Source organism: Falco punctatus (genome assembly GCF_963210335.1).
Source record: "Falco punctatus genome assembly, chromosome: 13".
Taxonomy (NCBI): Eukaryota; Metazoa; Chordata; class Aves; order Falconiformes; family Falconidae; genus Falco; species Falco punctatus.
Window position 1 is genome coordinate 11,145,762 of NC_137593.1, and position 22,786 is coordinate 11,168,547.

Here is a 22,786-nt window from a genome sequence, read left to right on the forward strand (position 1 = left end):
CTGATCTCTTAAAATAAGATTAGTACAGCAAATTGGTTTTATTTAAGCAGATGCCAAGAGATAGGGTTATCTTCTTTATTTTGAAAATGAAGGCTGTTACTTTATTTCATTGCAGCTTTTAGCAGGGCAACATGGGATCTAGAAATACCACTTGTGGAAAAGCTCTGAAGAGCCAAACTCTTTAATGAAATGGAATATTACTAACTTAATTTTTCAGCATTTCATAGCCATGTTGGTTAATACATTCAGTGTAATTCTTGTTATTATATTACTCTGTTAAGCTTGTACCAGTAATTTTGCTGTCATGACATATTGCAACATCCTAACAAGGCACTCCATTAACCAAGAACAATTCTAGCAAGCATCCCAGACACTCTGATTTAACCAACATTTTCTCATGTTCTCACACTGCAGTGACATTGGCCATTGCCTTTTTCAGATAACACAGGAGCTTCTTACATCTGTACTAAGCACATGTGCTGGACAATTCACTTAGGTCAAGTACACATCTTCAGTCCGTTTTCCCTGTTTGTGTTTGTCCAAAGATAAAACAACACAATAGTCAACACTGAAAATCATGTGACACTTGTTTTCACACTTTCTACTATAGATTGATAAAAGCTTAAAGTCATTGTGACCACAATATCAAGCTTTGTGTATAAAAGAAACTGCAGTAGAAATCACAGTTTGAGATTTATGAAGCCACTATTCTCCGAGACACAGAATTACTTTTCCGTTGGAAGGATGCAAATTAAATTACATTGAATTTGTTGCAGCCCCAGGTAAGTTGTTTTAGATTTTGATTACATGCATTCCTAAATCTGCATACCTAATACCTAGTTTGGATTTGTCTAGTTTCAGCTTCCTGCTCTTGAAGCTACTGCTTTATTTACGAAACATAACTGTTTGCTGTTACTAACCTCTTTCCCACGTAAGTAACTCTTAATTCTTAAAGAAAACAGATTGAGTTGTTTGGTCTCTTGCTGCAAGGTATGTCTTCCACACTTCATGTATTGCTTTAGCTCTAGGGTGCAGCACAATGTTTCAGCATCCTTTTAAAGTGGTAATTACACACTGTTTCTAAAAAAAATTACCTCAAACCCTCCTGTGTATTCTGTACCAACTTAAAAATAATTTTTTATTTATATTGTGCATTTAACCTGTGTTTTCAATAATTATAGTGGTAATTTGGGCACCAGTTGGAACATGTCTTACGTGGATATGGCAACCTTCTCTTCTATAGATAAGGGAGTGTAGAGAAAAGCTATTCTGTACACTGAAGGTGACTTTTCACTCTATATAGAGGGAGACTAGCTAGCTGCATCAAATGATTGAGCCTGTGTGAACACTTCCTCTCACTCCTCCTCTATGTGCATGCACCTTCTGCACTGGAAAACTCAAGTGTTACAGCTCTGGTTTCTTTGGATTATGTTGAAAATGGTGTGCTCTGTGCCCCACAGGAAAGATGTTAGAATATACTAGAGACAAATATCTCTCTATATAATTTAAGAAATTGCATTCATGGGCTTTGCAGAGTGTTGGACGCTTTTCCAAAAGCATACTTATTGAGATGTAGGGTCTTAAGGAAGAGTGGGAGGTGACAGGAAAAAGTGAGAGATGGGATATTCTTCATGCTCCTATGATTTGGTGGAAGGTGTTCCAGGGACTATTTAATATTCCAGGGGTATGATCCTAGGTGTATGACCTAGGGAAGAATCAGATTTGTGCATTGTTTTAATTTTGGTGTCTTGTACCACCTTGTTCTTGTGTGCTGTGGTAGCCAGCACGAAAGCTTGGAGCTGTGCTCTGCCTCCAGGTGTGCCTGAGGTAACGAGGGATATCTTTGTCTAGCAGCCTACTGTCTTCCCAGCAGCTGAAGAAAGCACTGCAATACCAGGCTGCTTCTGGTTGACTGATGAAAACCATCAGACTTCTGCCATACCATGCTCTTCTGAGCATAAACCCTGAATACCTCCTCAAAAATCTCCCTTAAGCAAAATGACATTCTGAGCTGTTCCCCTGACACAGCCCCGACCACTGTCAATTTAGTGGTATTGCAGGGACTAAGCATGGGCCTTCCTAAGCCTGGGACCAGGATCCAAAGAACTGGAAGAGCTTCCCTGGGGAATTTGAACAACATCTGTGCATCAGAGCTTGCAGAAACACACACACACGTTGGGTCCTACCACCACTGCTTGATGGCTTTTACCAGTCTCTCTGTCCTTGAACCATTTGTAGTTGGAGATGAAAGCAAATGTGAGGCTGATGAAACCCCAAAACCTGGAAAACAATCATGAAAATATCAGATACTACTCTGTCAAAGGGTAGCCTTCATTCACATGGAAATGAGCTGGCTATTTAACTGAAGGCAAATCCTTTTTAACTGTTTAAATTTCCATAGCAACTGGACTCGGCCTTTCTGTGTCTGCTTTCCTCTTTTGCAGGAAATAAAAAGCACCTGTGTAAAGTGCACTGAGAAACAGATTGGCAAAAAGGCAAGTGTCATTTTGTCTTAAAATGTTCTCTTCAAGACTTACTGTCTAAATAGACCTGTGTTTCTGCCTTCAGGATTAGTTTAATCCAGCAGGATTGCCAAAAGGCAACAGAGAAAATTCTGTTCTTTTGTTCTCAAGAGTTCGAGATTAATAGAAAAAAAACATTGCCAGCTGCATAATGGATGAATTTGGCCATTTCCATCTTTGCAGTGGGGCAAGGAGAGCATATCAGATAGCTTAAAACCAAGGTAATAGCCATCTCTTTCTTTCTTCTAGTAACATCATAAATACTGTTGTGTTTAACTAGTTCACTGTTCCAGGTCAGATATGCTATATTCACAGTTAGAGCTCAACATTAATCCTGCTTTCTGGAATCTGTCCTTTAATAGAATTTATGCCGTTGTGATCTGTGACCGCCATTTCCTAAAGAAAGCAGCAAGGGTGAAATCACACACAGATGAGAGCCTCACTGTTCCTGAGACAGAGGCCTTTTTTCCACCCCCCTTTTCCCTCCCCCAACAGACCTCTCTTGTGTCGGCTCACTTGCAGCCTGTGCAGCTGTGGCTCTCTTGCATGAGCCGTAGACAAGAGGGGTCCTTATTCTTACGGACAGCAATGTTTCCTTTGCTCCTGAAAGGGTCAAGACTCAAATGTGAAGTGCCTTGCTTGTTGATTCAGTTTGCTGTATGGTAGGGGAGAAGCCTTGTGCCTGTACAAGGGGCATAGGATGTTCCTGGATGAGGCAGTGGTTGGACAGGTACTGCAGTCACCTGCGAGTATTTCCATTCTGCCGAGTCAGAGATTTGAGGGGAGGATAAACAAATCAGACCCGTGTTTTCTGTGGATCTCTGTCATTAAGACAACCTCTCTACCCAAGGGCCAGGTCGCATAACCCTTAGACTGAAACCTGTTATTACGTGTGAAAAACAGCTTTTTGGTAAACATCATGCCCTGTCCTGCTGGCTCAGCAGCCTGCTTATTTGACCACACTTTGAACTTCAGGAGAAACAGGGACAGAAAAGGCCCACGTAGGCCATGCCCAGCCGCCAAGGCCTTGGGACTGGTGCTGGTTTACTGAAGGGTGGCCTGCAAGGGGCTTTGTGTTCCTGCATTTATTGCCGTTGTCACTGCTGTCTGTTTACAGCAAGTCAGTATTTTTTAATGGATTTTTTCTTTGCTACTTCACTAGTCTGTAGAGGCGATCAGAGTATGAGAAGCAGTGTATTTCCTTTTTCAGTTTAGCCCTCGGGCAATTATTTAGTGATTAAACTCTCTGAAAACGTATCTCTGCCATTCTCTTGAGAAACCACTTTGTGAGGGTCAACGACTTCTGTCACTTTCTCCCTCATAACCTTCGTGAAAATACAGTTTCCTCCCGCCGCCCCCCGAGCTGCTGAGGCGCCCTTAACCCCCGCCCGCCGCCGCGGGGTACGCTGGGACCTGCCCCGTCCTTGCCCGCGGGCGGCAGCGCTGTGATTGGTGGTGCGTGCGCCACGTGCCCGTCTGCCGCCTCTTCATTGGCCGGCGGCGCAGTCCGTTAGCTCCGGACGGGCGGCTGAGGGGTGGCGAGAGTGCCCGGCGTTGCCGCGGTAACGGCCGCCCCCGGCATGGCGGCGTGGCGGGCCCCGCGGTGAGGAGGTGGCGGGAGGGTCGTGGGGAGGACGTTTGTGGGGCTTAGCTGGTCGAGGCCTGTTGTGGTGAAGAGTGTCTGCGTGGGGGGGTGGTGGTGGTGGTGGTGAGGAGGAGGTGTGTATGTGGAGAGGCCTTGCCGGGGCTGGTTGTGAGGGAAGGGGATGGTGGTGGAGAGGGCCTTGTGGGGAGGGGTCTGAGTGGGCTCCTGGGTGTAGGTCTCCTCTGACACCCCCCCCCCTTCTCTTTTCCAGGAGAGCAGGGAACCTCTAGGGTGGTGTCAGGTGCTGAAAGAAGCCAGCAATGGCGTGGTTCAGGGTGCTCCGTGTAAAGAGTGAGAGGCTTTCTATTCCTGAATAAATCTGCCTTGCTTATTTGCTTCTCAGTTACAATGGCAGTACAAGTAACGCACACTTATCTTGTAGGTTGGTACTTGGCAATATAAAGTCGTGGAAATAGCTGGTAAAGCTACTTGGGATTGTGTTGAAAATGCTGGGAGAGAAAAAGCAATTAATTGTGAAAAGAGACCTTTACACAGATCCCACGTTTCCAGCCAGTGATACCTCTATATTTTTTGATTATTGCACCCCGCTTGCCCAATTCAGAGGCGAGATATCTTGGTTGAGACCTAAGGTGAGTTTTAAGGTATAAAAGACTTGTGATTTTAGCAGAACTGGACTGCCTTTGCTTGGAAGGAAAACGGGGGGGGGAAGGCTTTACAAATGTAATGGAGAAAAAAAAGCATGTTGTCTTTAGTGGTATTGTTTTTCTCCCCTGCTTCTGGGGATGGCTGTAGAACAGTGATAGAGCTGCTGGTTAGCAGATAGAATTGGCAAACAAATGACTTCACGGGGCCCAGTGTGCAACTTTCTGCTTTGGTACCTTACACCTTGATCACTATTGAGGGCTGATAATTTCCATCTTTAGCAGTGTTTACAGGTGAGAGAACAAACCATTTTAAAAGCTCGCTTTCCAATCCAATTCAGTGTTCAGGTATTTGCATTTGAAATTACTTTTTTGCTAGAAGTCATCTATTTTTTTTTGCCCTCGGAAAGGTTTTCTCTTATACTAATTGGAGATTTTTGTAACTTGGGATGTGGAATTCAATGTGAATGGCATCAGGTCTATCACAGTGGATCATATGTCTAGCAAGGAGCTGATGAATTACGTTGTCTTTTACTTATTGGTACCTCTGCTAAGGTTGCACCTGATGGTGACACTTGTGTACTAAAATTTGTGTGGGAACTAGATTTACCTCACATAAAGAACCTGTAAAATAGTCACAACGCAGTAATTTGTTACTGCTTTCTTAGGCTGTGTCTGAAAAGGAAATACTCAAGATAAAAATTCCCCTTTTATACGAGAGGTCTCTGGAGCCCTCCTATTCCCTGAAATACAGACTTCCTTAGAATGTCATGCAGGCTTTGGCTTTAACTCATTCTCTTTTAATTTTAGGATATTTGTTCTACTCCTCGGTTATTTTCAAACAATCTGCAGGATGTGCAAGTGAAACAAGGAATTCTGGGAGACTGTTGGTTCCTGTGTGCCTGTGTAGCTTTGCAGAAGAGTAAATATCTACTGAATAAGGTATAGAGAAGTTTCATGTTTCAGAAGTTTTCTTCACCTAATTTACACTTGTGTATTGTTCTTCAATCCCAAGCCTCCATATGAGTATGAGTTTTGTTGTGCTTAGTTTTACTGATTTTATTGTGATATTTTTTCCTGTGGTTATTGCAAATGGTTGATATTCAGCATATTTTAAACTGGTTTTGTTTACAAAAAGTTTTCATTATTTGTCTTGATTTTGGCTTTTGCCATCTAGGTAATCCCTCCAGGTCAGCCCAGCTGGACAGATGAGTCTTATCAAGGCTGTTTCACTTGTCGAGTCTGGCAGTTTGGACACTGGGTGGAAGTGACCATTGATGATCGTTTACCTTGCCTTGGTGGTAAACTCTGCTTTTCCCAGTGTCAGACAGAGGATTTGTTTTGGCTTCCACTACTGGAAAAAGCTTATGCAAAGTATGTGAACACTGTTATTGACGGAAGTAAAGGGAGGTACAATACTTGTACATCTTCTTTGTACTTAATTTATCTGACTGCTTTGGGCGTAGATCTGTGTATTTATTCAATATAAAGTACAGTGGCTGCTAGCTTTCCCATACTGGCTTGTGCAGAGGTGTCCCTTTAAACTGTAGATCTGTAAGGTGTGTTTCTAGTTGCATATGAGGTAAGGTAGTCTTAGGAGGAGAATTATGATGTAAAGTAAGGACTGCAATGAATTATCAGGATTCAAATGATGTTCATTAAGTCACTATCTGTTGGTTACCTGATTTATTAAAGGGAAATATTTTACTAGTACAGCATTTGAGGGCAGCTGAGGGCTCAATGAAGAGCAGAAAGCATGCAAGTATTTTCATGGAAAGCAAAACTTTATGTAAGCTTATGCTAGTTGTGGCTCTGATTGTATGAGCTTCACTGCTCTTTTACTTAATTTGATAGTTTATTATTTTGTGAAGAAACAAGCGTATTGTTAATGTTTGAAAATGCAGCTATTTTATGCTTTATGACACATCCATCAAAGTGCTGTCCAGATGGACAGAACAATTTGGAGACAAAGTGCACTGGTAAGAGATGTCCAAAAGAACTTGGATGAAAGATTTGTGTGGTTGCCAGCAGAGGGCAGAAAAAGACCTCAAGTATGAAGTAATTTATTCAACTGTAGATAGATTCAGCAGAAGTTGTGGAGCAGCAAAGGCATGTTAAAGCTTCTCTGTAGGTTTGAAATGTAATATTCTTTGCCTGTTTTCTGTAGAGACCTTATTGTTCTATCTTATCATTCTAGTATAGTCTTGATTTCTTTTGCATCTGCTGCATCAGGTAGTCTCATTATTTACTTAAATTGTTGAAGAAAGTGCTACTCTGATTGTTTGTGTAGAGTGAACAAAGAATAATTGAAGAGGAATAAAGGTTATTTATTTATACAGAATGCAGTTAGTATATCACAAAAGATGTAGTGCATGGATAATAAGGTACAAATGACTGTACCAGACTAGAGCAGTTTCCGTGTAGGATGAAATGAATTGTAATAAACTTCCCATCAAACAGTGGAATGTCTAATGGTTTACACATTCTTTAGATGTTGTATTTTATATAAATAAAATAATATATGCTTTCTCCTGCTTACTTGGGGATATGAGGTAAGACACAGTCATGGTTGTGGTATAGAGTGGGGTTAAAAGTACATAAGAAACATGGTTCTTTAGGTCTTCTGTTTGTAGAAACTTGCTTGGTTTTTTTTTACAGAGTGCATGGATCTTACGAACAGTTGTGGGCAGGACAGGTGGCAGATGCTTTGGTTGATCTGACTGGAGGAATTGCTGAAAGATGGACTCTGAAAGGCCCTGGAAGAAATGTGGAGAAAGAGAAGACTGGCATGGTTTTGGAGAGAGCGGTGTTCAGAAGATTAATGAATCTGAAGGAACGGTGTGTAATAAGCTGCTCAGTCCTCAATTCTAGACAAGGTAACAGTAAAGGTGCAGACATTTTTAAAGTAAATGTCTCTATTTAACAGGGTTCAGAGCACAAGGCAGCCAGAGAATACATAGTGCTTCTAGTACTGTATGAGTTTCATGGTGTGATTTGATATAACCTTGGATAAATACAGATTTAAGGGATGTTATTGAGTTCAGGATGGAGGGCGCTTTGCAGGAGTGCTTTTATATTAGATGTTAATATGGTCAGTTCACAAAAAAAATGCACCCACCCTCTAAAAAAGGACCTAAAAAGCAGCCTTAAAAACCCCAATGAATTTCAGCACCAGGAATTTGTAGATGTTTGAGATCAAGTAGTGAGTTAATACACTTTAGATTTTTCATTTCTATATAGTCACAACAAAAACTAACTACTTGAGTTGGTTTTTTTGCTGATTTTATACTGATTTAATAACAATTTCCTTTCAAAATTGCCTTATTTCACAGGAAAGCTTAATGTCATTTGTTGTCAAATATAGAGCAGGTTCTGTTGTTTGCTTTCAAATGTTTTTTTTTTATTATTTCTGCTATTCAGGTGCAAGTGAACTAGGAGAATTTCATGCCTTTATTGTGATAGACATGTTGGATTTGTCTGCAGTGTCAGGCAAGGAAATCTGCTTGCTACGAATACGAAATCCTTGGGGGAGGCGGTGCTGGAGAGGTCCCTGGTGTGAAGGGTGAGTAGGTTTGTTTTCATCTGGAAAATCATTTGTGAAAGTCCTGAAGCACGAAGCATATCTATGTATTGCGTAGGCAAATATTGCTAATAGATTATAGCAGAGGAGAGACTTCAGTGTGTACGGCGTCCTTTAGGGAGTTCAGTAGTTAACACAGCTCATTGCTTCTAAGGCTAGTAATTTTGATCTACTAGTTCTGGTAATGTAATTTTTTTTTAATAATGATTTTTTTGTTTGTTTATCAAAGCATCATATCTTTCCATAGAGATAAACTTCAGATACTGGTTTATTTTCTATATCTGATTTTTGTGGCGCTTTTTTGTTCTGCAATTGATCTAAGTAAGTGTCTGCTCATAAGATGTTTGTGATTTATAATTAGTCAGCTTTACTTGACTGTTCTCATTTGATTTTGTCTCGGTTGTAGAAGACAACAAAGGAGTATGTATAAAGCAAAATATAGCAGAAGGAAGGATGCTTATGGTTTTTGCTTGTGTGCTTTCATTTCTGTAGATTAATTTGAGTAGGACAAGCTGAATTGAGTAGATACAAAGTAGGTATAAAGGAGAGATCTATTTTAAGGGAAACACAGAAATATGTAGCCGTTCATATAGCAAAGTAACAGGAATGAAAGGGCAGATCCTCCTAGCTTATTTTGAAAACTGTTAGCATATTTTGACTGTATGGAAGAACATGCCATTCTTGACCCAAGGAGCAAGCTTTCAGCATTAAAATATGGTAACAATTTGATTCTCAATAAACATTTTGAGAAATAGGGGCTTTTTTCCCTGGAGTTAAAAAGACACATTAATTGAGACTTGATATTTTTTGGTTATACGCTTGGTCTCTTGTAGTTTCTTTGCCAAACAGTAAGTTGCTGTGTAGTTGCAAGAGGATAGCATTTCATTGGGTGGCCTTAGAGCCCAATTTTGTTCAAGTGCAGAACTGTTGGTAGTGCAACAATCAAAAACCTTGAAAGTACTAGGTTTTAATGGGCCCCAAATAATGAGGTGTTTAAATTCTTGGTTTATCATGACTTAGCCAGCAGATTCATGGGGATAACTAGCTGCTTCATACAGACAGTAGTTTTTGACATTCACTGTGCACGGTTAAAATTCTTTCAGACTGTGCAGCTTGTTTTACTTTCTTGTAACTACTTTTAACAACTGTTAAAATCCTTATTTTGCTCTCACACTTTTGAGTGTACAAAGTAGCTATTGGACCTAGAAGTATGTTGCTGTGTCCAACTCGATGTTAGGTTGTTTCTAGGTTTTTGATACGTTGGGATTCATACTTTCTGTTATCCCTCTCACGTGTATCCAGAAATGTTCAGTGCAAGTATCTGACAAAATGAAGACACCTCTTCCTACTGTCCTGCTCCACAGGGTATTTGATAGAATATTGTACTGGAACTTTATTGGGCAAAGAACTAAACGTTAAATTTTGTCTTATGTGCAGTGGTCAAGGATGGAGCCAGCTAGATCCAGTAGTTGCCTCAGAACTGCTCTCGCAGATCCAAGAGGGAGAATTCTGGGTGGATGAAGAAGAATTTTTCAGGGAATTTGATGAGATTACCATGGGCTTTCCAGTCAATGAGGAAGGACAGCTTCAGAGCCTCTATACAGGTGTGGTATGAGAAAACATCTTTCTCATGCAAATAATGTTATGTTAATGGGAAAGACTGATTCGAATTGCAAACAGATGCAACTAGACCATAATTCCTCTTTCTCAGTCTTTCCCACTCCTTTAGATGCATAGGCCTTTTCTGTCTCTACTGGGTTGAATAGAGGGACAAGAGGCAATTTAAGATCTTTAGACAGGTCTTTGATATTTCTCTGGAATCTAGTTACTTGCTAGTTTCTTGAGAGATTAATGTTATCTATTTAGAAGTCTGTTGTTCTGGACAGCCTGTTGGGTTTTTTTTTTTAATGGGAGATAAATTTCAGATTTCTAGAAACAGTTTATTTTAAAAATCATGTCACCAATCTGCCATTACCAGTTGTGACATTAATTCTCATCCATCTCGAAATCTGGGTCATATATATCTGCTTGGAGAAGGTGCCGGGGCTATGACAGCATGTTTTCTTGGGCTGGGGAATCTCTGCCGTATATGTGTTGTATAAAATCAAGTAGCCTCTGGTGTCTGAAATCCACACCATGTTTTTCTTATTTTGCTAGAGAAAGTGCTGTACCACTCACAGAATCTTTTTGGATCCTGGGTGAGAGGCCAGTCAGCAGGTGGCTGCCGTAACAACAGCAGCTTTCCTACCAACCCTAAATTCTGGCTGAGAGTCTGTGAAAAGAGTGAGGTGTGCATTGCTCTGCTGCAGAAACATAGGAAATACAGTGCTGACTGGGCCGGAAGAATTAAAAATGTGACTCACTTAGCAGAGGAAAATCTATCTTTGACTGAAGGCATACAGGAGAAGAATTATCAGGCTGTGGGATTGCATGTCTGGAAGGTAATATGGGAGTGACATTTTTCTTTTTGCAAATGGAAATCTTAAAGTGGTACTGAAACATCTGAGTAAAATCATTCATTTTCTACAGCGTGGTTATATGAAATGAAATAGAATCAACTATTCACACATTTTCCATCTCTGATTTACATTAGAATGATACTGTTTATCTCACAGTGCAGTTACTGCCTGTACAAACTGTCAGTGGACTGGTACTTTCTTCTTACTGAGTGCCAAGTAGCAGAAATTCTGGGACTGTTCCAAATTAGTGCATGACATTTCAGGGTGATTATTTGATGACTGTTCCTGAATTTACTTCTGAATATTAACTCTTTCTACACCTTTTTGATGTTCAGCGTATCTGCTGATATTCTCGTCCTTACTTGTTTCCTTTTGTAAATGTATGCATGTTTTAAAATGTTTTAAACAATATTTGATCATTTTTAGTTTCATTAAAAACTCTTCATTTTTCCTAAAACACCATACATCATTATGCGTCTATTCTAGGTGGAGAAGAAACGATTTAACCTTCCAAAGACACTCTCTGCTCCTCCAGTTGTAGGTACCGTCTGCCATTCCTATGACAGAGAAGTGCATGTGTGCTGTGACCTTTCGCCTGGGTTTTATCTTGTTGTTCCCAGCACTTTTCTGAAAGATGCAGTAGGGAATTTCTTGCTTCGTGTATTTTCAACGGGAAGGATCTCTCTCAGGTAGGTTTAAAACAAAACAAAAATTTGTTACAGTCATTGACATAAATGTATGAAGTATAGCACTAAGTGTAAGTGTTCAAAATGTTTTGAAGCGTTGCGCAGAGTATTAAGTAACAACATTGTTTTGTCTTTGAATTCATATAGGTAGTGTTCTATCTCCTTGTCTTTTTCATGAAGCTGCTACTACCTCTTGTTAAAATATCAGTTGGAAGTAATCACATGAGTAGGATTTTTGACCCTAAACTGCAGCCCAGGGTTGAGAATGCGCATATTTTGTAAAAGAACTGAATAGGTTTCTGCAGAACATGTTCCTCAATATGTAGAAATTCTTTCTTAATGTATGGAAAAAATGAAGATGTACCACGGAAGTTAAAAACAGCTGTTGTTATTGTAATCAGCAACAGAAAAGGAAAGCTGTATATTATTTATGCTGGAAAATAATAACGGATTGCCTGACAGATTACATTATTAGCGAGCAATACAGCTTCAAATGCAAATGAAATGTCAACAGTGGACTCAGATGACATAATGCTCACAGTGCTCATCTTTTTAGGACAAGTGTGGAAAATAGCACTGACATTTATGCTGTAGTCTTTAGATGAACGAAGAATTGTTTTTTAATTAAAGCATTCAACACTGACAATACAGCTGAACTTAACTGTGGAGGCCTCAAGAAGTTTACCAGCATTATGATAAAATTCTTGGAAGGATAACTGTGTGTTGTGTTCTAGCTGATATTTCCTCATAACCTGTGACACAAAATAGACTTTTGTAACAGACTTGGAACAATCTTTTCTTTCTGTTTAACAATGCTTGCTTATCCAACAGAAAATATCAGCAATATCGGTCCAGTCTGTAACTTTTAATTTTTTTAACTGTAGCAAACTACATAGCTATCTCAATACTTTAGTCAATTATTTGTGAGGAGTTCTGTGTTGGTGACCATAGCCTTGAAATAAATACTTAAGAAGACACAATGATGTGTCTGACAGGTGTGTGGAGTCAGCAAAGTTGTACCTTCTTCCTGAAAAAATCTGAGGTTGTCTAGCTTACCTGGTGCAAGCTGTTGTACACAGAAGCAAAACATACTGTTGGCAAGGTGTTTAAAAGCTGTTCAAATTTTTGTTATATTCTGGTAGTACACTATCAACACGTATTTCCTTGGAAAGAAGCTGGAAAATCACACTACAGAGCCAGAGTGTGCATTAATCACTTACTCTGCGGAATTTAGAAGCAAAGTGGCATCAAGTTTTAGACTGAATAAAGGTCTGCAAAACTATGACCCTAATTTTGCTGTATGGGTGCAGGTTGTATATTTCTTGCCTCAGACCGAAACAGAGGTGCCAGCCTGGATGGATGTGTGTCTGGAGTGGACAATCACAGAATAGCATAATACCTGTTATGCATTCTCAGCTGGAAAATTGGAAATAAGAACAGATGATAGGTTTCAAGTTATGCTGAAATGTGGTTTCAAATGTTGCACAACTGATAATAATACTAAATTGTTCATATGGCTGTGAAAAGCCAGTGCTGGGCTAGGATCAAAATAGGGTTAACAAGCATCAAGTCAGCAGGTAAAACGGTAGTTTTTCCTGATTAAAGACATAGTGGATATAAAAAAGAATGTAGCGTATGCTTTGGACTTACAGAGGTGCTCATGGGTACTCCAGAAGACACTGTCAGTTATACTGCTTTCAGGTAGGACAAATAGCACCAGGGCATTGAGGAAAAAATATGTAAACTGCACTACTTCATGAATGTACAAAAAATCTTACCTGGTTTTAGTGCATGGTTTGTATATGTACAGTGTTCTGCAGAATTCTGTGAATTATGTAAGGACTTAGAGTTGTACAGTTCTTTTTCTCTGCTGAAAATTTGGAGGAATTGTATTCGTGTGTGTTTATGTAATACAGATTTGGTTTTGTGCATTGGTGTTCTAGATTTTGTGAAATCATACAAGTTCTACACATTTTATTTTCTTTTCTCTGTTACGTTTAATAGTGAACTAAAGCCACCACCCACAGATGCTGCCCTCAGTGAAGAACTCCCAGAAGGTGAATGGGAGACAGTGCAGCTGCATGGATGCTGGAAAAATGGGCAAAGTGCTGGAGGTAGCAGGAACTTCCCCTCCTTCCATATCAATCCCTGCTTTCCCCTCTCCATTCCTGCAGCACCAGGAAAAAGCAGTGTGAAAGTTACCCTCCGTCAGCACTGCCAAGATAGCAAGTGTCGGCCAATAGGTTTCCATATTTTCCAGGTGAGACTAATGGTCAGTTTGCTCGTTTGCCCGGGGTGAAGGTAAGCCCATCAGTTAGTTCAGTGCTCCTGGTACTTGGCGAGGGACTTGCTGCCACCAGGAGAAACACAGGCTCATCCTATGAAGTAATGCCTGTGAGAGATAAAAGTACCTCCATAATACATAGCATAGTAAGCAGGTAACTGGTTCTGCTGAATTCTTTCGCTGTTCTAAATTAGTTTTAGAAATTGTGAACACTTTTGAGGATTTGCAAAAAATCTCAGCATCTGAGTGATTGAGGACCAGAGTTTTTAGTAATTCACCGTGAAAACTTGCTTTCTTCATCTCTAGTAATTATTTATTTGTCCATTGGCAAGTGATGTTGGATCTGCAGACAAGATTAGAGATCGAATGACTGATGTGTTGAACATGTGATTTGAAACAAGATATGATTTGGTATGGACAAATACAGGTTCTACATGTATGTGCCAGTGATCAGCTGCATAAATGTAGGATGGGAAGCTTCTGGTTAGGTCGCTGTTTCGTAGGGAAAGCTGGCTTTATTTTCAGAAAATGTGCTTCAACAGAGTTGAACATCAGGAACGATTAATATAGCTTCAAATGTACAACATGTGAAGAAAGGTTGGCATTTTTCATGCCTGTAAGAGACTGAGAAGTCTAATACTAATTTTTAGTACAGGAAGGGCCACTAGAAAGAGGAAGGACAGTCTGTTCACCGTGTCTGTGAGGTGAAAAACAAGTGCATTAGGCTGCAGCAAGCAAGAGTAATGTTAGACAATAGAAAAAGTTTTTGAGCTGTGCGAGTGGTGGGTTGTATAAATTGTCTACCAACATGCTAGGAATGGTTTGTCTGAGCTTAATACTGCCATGTGGGTTCTCTGGAAGCCTTCCCATCCCTCTCTTCTACAGCTCTGTACAGAAAAGTGAGTATTGGGAGTGGAATAAATATGGAACGTACCATAATATGGTTTACTAAGAATTTAATATTGTGAGGCCTGAAATATAGGAAAAGATAGACATGTTTTCATTCTTTTTTGCAGGTGCCTAACAGCAGCTGGAAACCACATATTTCCTCTTTTCTACACTTGGAGCCACTGGTTAGCTGTGTACCTCACTGCTATTCACAGGAAGTAAGCCAGCTTTGCAGGCTTCCTGCAGGAAGTTATGTCGTTATACCTTCTACCTATTTGCCCAATACAGAAGGCAGTTTTACAGTGATCATAGCAACCAAAATAGACAGGTGAAAATATGCTGTCTTCTGTTTGCATTTCTATTATTTTTAGTGCATGTATTACAGGATGTTTGGAAACAATAACTGAGTAACATGTTCTCACTTTCGATAGAAAATCTTTTAAGTCTTTTATTGCTGTTATGTTTGCAAGCACTGCATACTGCTTAATGTTGAAAGAATGACTAAAAAAGTATTTCTTAACCTTCTTGCATCAGTTGCTGAATAACATGTCTAGTGCTGGAGAAGATGGCACTAAAGCAACTGATTACCAGCTATATCTGGATGTTGGGATTTATGCTGAAATTTTACTAAGCTTTTTAATAAATGTGGTTGTTCTTGAGAAAATGCAGTGAGTCACAGGCCTTATTCCACATAGCTCCTCCCGAGGTGAAAAATGACAGATCTGAATCAGAGTTTGTAGATTCCATAAGACTGCAGTAAGATGCCATAAAATTACATCAAGATTCCATAAGGGAAAGAATGTGGAACAAAGCCTAGCATAACAGTGGTTTTGAAGTGGGATAAATGATTGTAATTTACAAGATCCCCAGTGCTTAGTGCAGAAATAAGTGTGGTTTGGGTTTTCAACAGGAAGCGCATTCACAGCCGGGAGACACTTGGACAAGTATTACGGGAAGTAAGTGACGCATTTTCAATTTCAGTTGTTCTAAAGGTGTTGCAGAGGCATCATCAAGGCATATATATTAACTAATATTGAAACCCACACACTAGTGGACTGGACTTTGAATGTTCCCATTTACTTGCTGCAAACTGATAATCAGTAAAGCAGTTCATTTTATGCATTTGGATGTATTTTGATTTATTCATTCTTGTTAGATTTTCTAGCTTTAATTATATTTAGAATCATAGAATGGCTTAGGTTGGAAAATACCTTTAAGATCAAGTCCAGCGTTAACCTAGATCCATTACTTTTAAAATTTTCTCCTCTGCTTCTACCTTGGAAATCTCCACCTCCCTGTTCTCTTAATCTAGCATTATTATTCAGCACTGCCGCCAATAGACTGGCTTGCTGTTACTGTTCTTTTCCTTTTTTTTCTTGACCCGTCTTTCATCTTTTCCATTAAACACAAATGCATTGTAGCCTTCCTCCCTCTGATACTGATTTGATATCCAGATTTGATATTAATGCTTTGATATTAATTTGAAATCACGTGCCTTGCGATTTAGAAATTCTAATAATGTTATAATGTAAAGACTTAAGGAGACACAGGAAAAAGAGAAGCGAAGCGAACAGGCCATCCAGAAATTAGCTTTCACCACTCTAGAGTTTAGATTTGTATTTGTTTCCTTACAACCAGCCCATGTAGCATCCTACCATTATAATCCTCCTTGGTGTGTGAGCCATTCTGATCAAGTTAACGTCACCTATTCAATATTTTGGTATTGTGTTTTACTTCAGTAGATGTGCATGTAATGTTGAAGGATTGGATGTGAGCGTGAACTACCTGATACTTAATGGTATATTTCCTAAGAGGAGAAATTTGATTGTATTATTTTAACACTTGTTTAAAGATACCCGATTTGGTTGGTGGATCAAAGCATGCCCTTGATAATACTCTGCTTATTAGGTGAGGACAAGACCATCTAGATACTTGACTCTTTCTCTTTGAGGTTTTAACAAAACAAAAATCATAGGGAAAAACTCTTCACTGAGTATTAGAGCTGGTTTACTAATTTTCTTAATCTGGGTCATGTTGACCAAGGATTACATTTTGTCCTTAAACCCACACAAACAGTGTGGATTTTGTGTGCTTCACAAAAATGGGTGAAGACCTGTATGCACTTTCCTCATGGTGCTTGTTGTTTTAATATTTGGGAGCTGGAGTATGTAATGAAGTCCTTTATTGCTGTTGCTTTGGAATCAAAACATTGCAAGGCTGTTATTACAGAAAGAATATATTCAAAGGTAATGTTTCTTATATTATTCCATGAAAACGGTTGAACTTGGGCAAAGAGTGCACCCTGACATCAAGGGAACAAACAGTTTAGATTCTTTAGGATTTGAAAACTTGAAGCATTTGGAAATGGCAGCTTCTTATCAGTGACACAAATTAATTTCTGAATCTAATCTTCAGCAGCATAGGCTTTTCTAAAGACTGGACTTTAAATCATTCAGTGCTTTCCGGGCTTTAACCTCTGAAGGATCTCGGCAGTCTGCCTTACTGAGAAGTTGGGCTACTGATTTCTAAGGGGTGCATTGAAGCAGAGCTGGATGTCACTGTGTTTTTCTAAAAGTTTGTGTGTTTTCTAATTACTGGAGTGATGGGATTTTGAGGTTTAAGGGTTTTTTTTAAGATGTTTCACAGGAAAAGCTTGCAGTTTTTCCTTAATTTTAAAATCTTTCTTCTGTCTGATTTACTTCGTATGAATTTCTTCTCTTGACAAAAAAGGTAACTCATGAAATAGCTTATTTTCTTCATTGTTCATTTTCTTACAGATTTCATTTACAACTGTTATGAAAAGGTAATTTGGAATTCTCACACTTATTTTGAGAAACATTGGAAAGCTGAGGAATGCCTCTCGTCTTGCTGTTTTCAGTTTTGAATGGAATAACAAGAAGATATCCTAGCCCGGCTGTTTTTCACTGGTACCAACTTTCAGGCCTACGATGTCAACTTTGTAAAAATACCTCCTTAATCATATACACTCTGAATACTTGTTCTTCCCATGTTTTTTAGAACCAGCATTGTGTACAGCAAATCATAACGTACCTCAGTTCTTCAAAAATACAGATGAAGAATATGTGCATGTTTTAACCCAAACTACAGTTTTGGAGGAAAACGAGAAAACATACATGCAAAATGAAATAATATTTTGGGGAAAAAATAATAATCAAGCTTACAGAATAACTTCAGGAGACCAAAGGGGTAAACCTAGAGGAAAGAAACTGTAGTCTTTTTTCCAGGTAGGACATACCTCAAGAACCATCAAAATACACTGGAGTAGGGAAAGTCCAAGCTTGAATCCTACACTGCCAGTCATGCTGCTGAGCACTTTATCGTGGGCTTTTTATTGAAGCATGCAAATGGTGGATTGAAAAGGAAGATTCTTTTTTTTGTTGAGTTTTTCTTAAATAAACACCACAGAGGAAAAAGATAAGACTTGAAAAATTTTGTTAATGAACTATCATGTTAGACTGGTTTTGTAGATCTGTAAGAATGTGTTTTATGCAAGTTCTGCCCTCACAGTAAGAAATACAAAGTTTAAGAGATTTTACTTAATTTATGTTTGAAAGTGTTTCTAATTCAAGGAGGATTTTTTTAGATGTTGTATTTTCCTCAATAAAAATGGGGTGATGTTGAAAGTTTTAAAATGTCTTTTATTAAAAAGGAGAAAACTGTCAATGTCAAGTCTGCATTTGTTCTGCAGTAGCAAACTTTACAGTGTGTTAGAGCCCTGGGGCTTTTACCAAGCAGAAGGGAGTAATTGGAAATATTTGAGAGGAGAATCAAGTCTTCCGTTACTTTTATGTCTGAGAAATATGTAATATTCTACTTTTAACTACTTCCTGCCATAATTTATGCTTGCTTCTGTTGAACTTTGAAAGCATCTAGGATGCTTGCAGCTGAATTTCTAGTGGTCAAAACTTTCCACGTCTGTTGTGAAATAATGAGACAGCAAAAGAAAACACCATGAGTAATAAATCTCTACTGTGCCTGCTTTAACAAATGTTGGCATTTTCATTTATTTGAAGGGTTTTTCCTTTCCCTTCAGATAGAAGATTATTGGATGATATAGTAGTGTTTCTAAACAGAAGAAGGAAAGGTTCACGAAAGCACCTGGATCTGAGAGTTGCGATAAAATAGGAATCGGATGCTGAGGAGGTAAAGGAAAAAGGTGTAAGGATTTCTAAATGGGCTATGATTATAACAAGCCCCATTCTGCAATCATTTGTGTGTGTGAATTTTATACTACAATATGTAGTGCTTTACGGGACTGTGAAAGGAAAAGGAGTCAACACTAACTGTGTATACTCTGTTACCTTCTGCAAAAGGATGTAAGGAAAGACCTTCTGTGAACACAGAGGAGTAACAGCATATTGAAGAGTATTTTTTTTTTCATTCAGGCATCCCTGCTGCATCAGAACAGTTGTGCCATTTTAAGAGTGTGATACCTGACTGAGCACTATGCAGGAAACTGCTTGATACAGATCACTTCTCTAAAATCCTACATATAATTCATTGCTACTGTAAGTGTGAAAAGATATTTTTTTGATAATGTATTTGTTTATGCCTAAGATGCGATTATGTGAGCTTTGGCAAGTACACTTCAGTTTCAAACAGTTCAGCTATATGAGGTCAGACCTCCTAAATAAAAACATTTTGTATTAATTTGCTATACTGAGCGACCCACATTTGAATACAATTGATATATGTTTTTAAAGTAACTGCAATTATTGACTGGTTGAAGTACCTCTGCAATGTAACATATTGCAGACTAGCGTGGAATAGCACAGAGCTTATATGGATGTGGCTGCAGTATTGCACCCAAAATGTACTCCGAATTGATTTCCTTTACTCCCTCAGGCAGCTGAAATGTGAACGCCCGAAGGAGGTTGGCAAAAAAGATGAACAGTTCAACTCGTGCCATCTGTTCCCCCAAACATACACGGTGTCCTGCAGAAAAAGGGGGGAAAAGTTAATTGTATAAAGTTAAATTCTGAAAAAGAACTTCAAACAAAATTCTACTGAGTTTCTTAACAGAATTTATGGGAAGTTAATTATTTCCTGTTTCCTTCCCTGTTTCCCTAAGGACAGAAGATTTCTCTGGAGGTGGGGGGAAACAATTATTTGAGAAATTGTGCATGCCTATTAAATGTTTGGTCTGTTTTTTTGGTTGGGTCCCGCCGCAATGCACACTAACCCCATCCCTGGAGGATGTATGCGATTCTCCCTTTCCATTTTTGCTTTTTGTTCTGTGAGAACCATGAATTGCTTCTCAGTTAAGCCAGATTTTAAAAGGCTTCATGTACTTCAGAGTCTTATTTCTGGTTGTTGAGGAGGGGAGGACTGGAGCAATGCAGGATGCAATTCTGAAGTGAAGTAGGAGGACATAAACAGGCTTTCTTCAACAGAAATTAAGAAGGCTGTATTGGGCCCTTGTAGCTCACTGTCTCTAACGCTGTCCAGGAGCAGGTATGTAAGCTAAGGGAATGAAACATAGGCATGTGCAGTGATATATAGACTCAGTGACTCATTTTGGCATATTGTTTCCACAGTATATTTCAGGATATCTATGTATTCCAGACTTCAAGGATATATATTCAGGATATATAAACACTCGGATTATATAAACAGAAAAACAACCAAAGCAAGTTAAAAAAAACCAACTTCCTATGCCTGGGTTGAAGTGGTAGCCTAAATCAGTTGTCTTGATTCATGTAAACTAGCAGACATTTGGTGAGTAAAAGTAGTAAGATGCTAAATACCTGTTTTGCAAATACGATTTTAGGATTTACAATTTGGGCAAATGGTTTTAAAATCTGGATTTACTATGTTTATCCTGACTACTTTGTACATTACTTAGTATACTATTTGCTTTTTATCTACAACAAATATATAATAGTATAATCTGTCACAGTATGATCAAAAATCCTCAGCTGTTTCCCAGTGGTTTTATTGCTTAATTTTTATATTTTAATTTTCAGTAAATAATGCCAGCTTCCTGTTTTGTGCTGCTTTTCTTCATAATCTGTTTATTGGAGAAGCTAGTAGTCGAGAAGCTCTCAGTGTTATGATTTGCACTGCTTTTCATGCTTTTTTTTTCTTTTTTCCCTTCCCCATGTCTTTGAATTGTTGAATTTTGCATTGTAAATTAGGTGAGTTGTACCTCATAATATACTGTTGACAAGTTCAAAATTTCTTTTAGTTGCCCAGTAATATTCTACTGAAAAGACTGGATTTTACTAGTTTTCTGGAGATAGAAGAGAGCCTGGTGCTAGAGTATTACTGTAGGATTTAGGAGACTGAGGTTTAGTTTCCTGCTTTATCACAAATTTTCTCTGTACATTTTGACAAGTCATATCGCTTTTGGTTTTGGATTTTTGTTTGTAAGGTGAGAATAAATTAATCAGTACGTTAGCGGAATTTAATATATTGGGGACTAAGGAGCCCAGATACCTTTATAGCAGGAACCATATGTATACCAAGGAGATAGCATTATGTCTTTTAGCCGTACTCGTCCTCTGTTTGAATATATGAAAAATAAAAAATGGAAGACAGTATTTGTGGCTCTTACAGTAGAACATCTGACTTTAAATCTTTGTGTTAAGTATGTTTTTATAAAAGTATGTTTTTAAAATTTTAGAATTGAGAAATAGTATTTTTGGTCTTGCTGCAAGACACAGTGAGCAGGAATATTCAAGTGACAGGGCATTACCTGCTGAGAAAGGTAAGAATGCCTCTTTGTTCACAAAGTTGCCATCCAAATCAAGGAAATGATTTGGGTTGAACTTCCAGGGGGTTGCCCAGTGCTCAGAGTCGTACACAACGGAGTGCAGATTTGGCAATACAAGTGTGCCCTGTAAGAAGAGATTATATTTTCCATGTGTGATTGATTCTTTTTTGGACTTTCCTTCTCTGGTAGATTATGTGCTATCCTATGCCTGCAGCCCACTTTTTGGATTCAACTCAGTCTTTTCCTGTGCACATCTAGGCATAATAAACCCTAATATCCTCTGTTTGTCATAACTTACTACATGTTTGCCTTTGTCTAAGTTATCTTCTGTCAGGACAACTGAAGTGTCTTCGTGTCTAAGCTAAAGTGCAGCTTGGATTGTTTTCTGTACTTGATAGGCTAATCATAACACCTTTTTTTTTTTTTTTTTGCACTCTTCACTGAATCTTACAATTCTATCACATCAATTTTATGCTTAATATATTTGGGACGTTTTATGTCATGCCAACGTGACTGTCAGATCTCTCGCTGTACTGAGCTGTGTGTGTGTGTGTGTTTTGTCAGGGATGACTATAGGTTGCTCCAGGCTGCTGTCTTATGTGTGAAAGTTAGCTGGCTTGACATTTAATAAAATAATTTCTTCATCATTCCTTAACACATGTTCTGCTTTGATGCCCTGACATCATCATCATCCATATTCCCTTAGTGGGAAGAAAGACTTCAGTTTTCCTTATGTTTCCTACTTGTGCTGTTAGCCTTTTCCCAAGCTTTCTTTTGCACCTGCTAATGTAGACTTAGCCCTGGTTCAGAGCACTGAGCTTTCATGTCTGTGACATGCTACCACATGCTCTCTGTGCAAAGTTAGGAATTGTATAAGCTAATGTCATATAAATACTAAATATTAATAGCTCTCAAAGCTTTAAGAAACACAGAGGTATATTCTGTACCTTTTTAATGTGAAACCCCAGCAAAGTTGTATTCCTCACACATAGTCGAGGGACCCCAACAGAAGTAACATTGCTGTGCCGCAAAGCCTCGTGAATCACGGCATTTGTATATGGCAGTTTTTTACGGTCTTCATAGCTGATGAGGTGGGAGGGTTCCAGAACAGCCTCTATCTCTCTTTGAACGTTTTCTGCAGAGAAATGAAAATATTTTAACTTTCCCCCCCTTTTTTCTAGCAGTATGTCCAGGACTGGGGGGGGGGGGGAAATGTTGTTGCTATGAAATGCATTGGCATGTGGTTTCACTGCTGTGTTGGTTTCAGTTGCTCAAGAAAGTGCATATCCCCCAAAGCACAAGGTGATCTCTCATTTAAGACACATCCTGCTTGGTGATGAGGATGATACAATTCTACGTTTCAAAAAAAAGGATTAAAATTTGA

At 38.9% G+C, this 22,786-nt stretch overlaps 2 protein-coding genes across 16 annotated transcripts in view; one reads left to right on the forward strand and one right to left on the reverse strand.

Moving 5' to 3' along the window:
- Window positions 1-24: 24 nt before the first annotated feature.
- On the forward strand, window positions 25-17,903 carry CAPN10 (calpain 10). 10 transcript variants are annotated; one of them, XM_080409185.1, is made up of 15 exons: window positions 25-4,125; window positions 4,379-4,458; window positions 4,550-4,757; window positions 5,580-5,711; window positions 5,947-6,143; window positions 7,428-7,645; window positions 8,190-8,331; window positions 9,787-9,953; window positions 10,507-10,790; window positions 11,295-11,497; window positions 13,499-13,754; window positions 14,795-14,884; window positions 15,577-15,622; window positions 17,444-17,469; window positions 17,685-17,903. In XM_080409185.1, the coding sequence occupies exons 3-15, from the start codon at window positions 4,614-4,616 to the stop codon at window positions 17,760-17,762; spliced, it is 1,983 nt and encodes a 660-aa protein (XP_080265311.1). In that variant the 5' UTR covers window positions 25-4,125; window positions 4,379-4,458; window positions 4,550-4,613; the 3' UTR covers window positions 17,763-17,903. The 10 variants fall into 10 exon arrangements, 5 of the variants coding, with proteins under 5 accessions (XP_080265311.1, XP_080265308.1, XP_080265309.1 ...); XM_080409182.1 differs by having other exon boundaries at window positions 14,795-14,994; window positions 17,685-17,846; XM_080409183.1 differs by having other exon boundaries at window positions 14,795-14,994; window positions 17,444-17,492; window positions 17,527-17,827.
- A 1,285-nt stretch (window positions 17,904-19,188) lies between these two features.
- LOC308072397 (cytochrome P450 2J2-like) overlaps window positions 19,189-22,786 on the reverse strand; it is a 116,709-nt gene continuing 113,111 nt past the window's right edge. For 5 of the 6 annotated variants that reach the window (XM_080409200.1, XM_080409201.1, XM_080409202.1 and 2 more), the window contains 3 exons: window positions 22,350-22,537; window positions 21,385-21,526; window positions 19,189-19,622 (listed from right to left, as the gene is read on the reverse strand). In XM_080409200.1, coding sequence (XP_080265326.1) covers window positions 19,444-19,622; window positions 21,385-21,526; window positions 22,350-22,537 — 509 coding nt within the window. In that variant the 3' untranslated portion in view covers window positions 19,189-19,443. The remainder of the gene's footprint in view (window positions 19,623-21,384; window positions 21,527-22,349; window positions 22,538-22,786) is intronic. The other variant, XM_080409204.1, reaches the window with a different exon arrangement.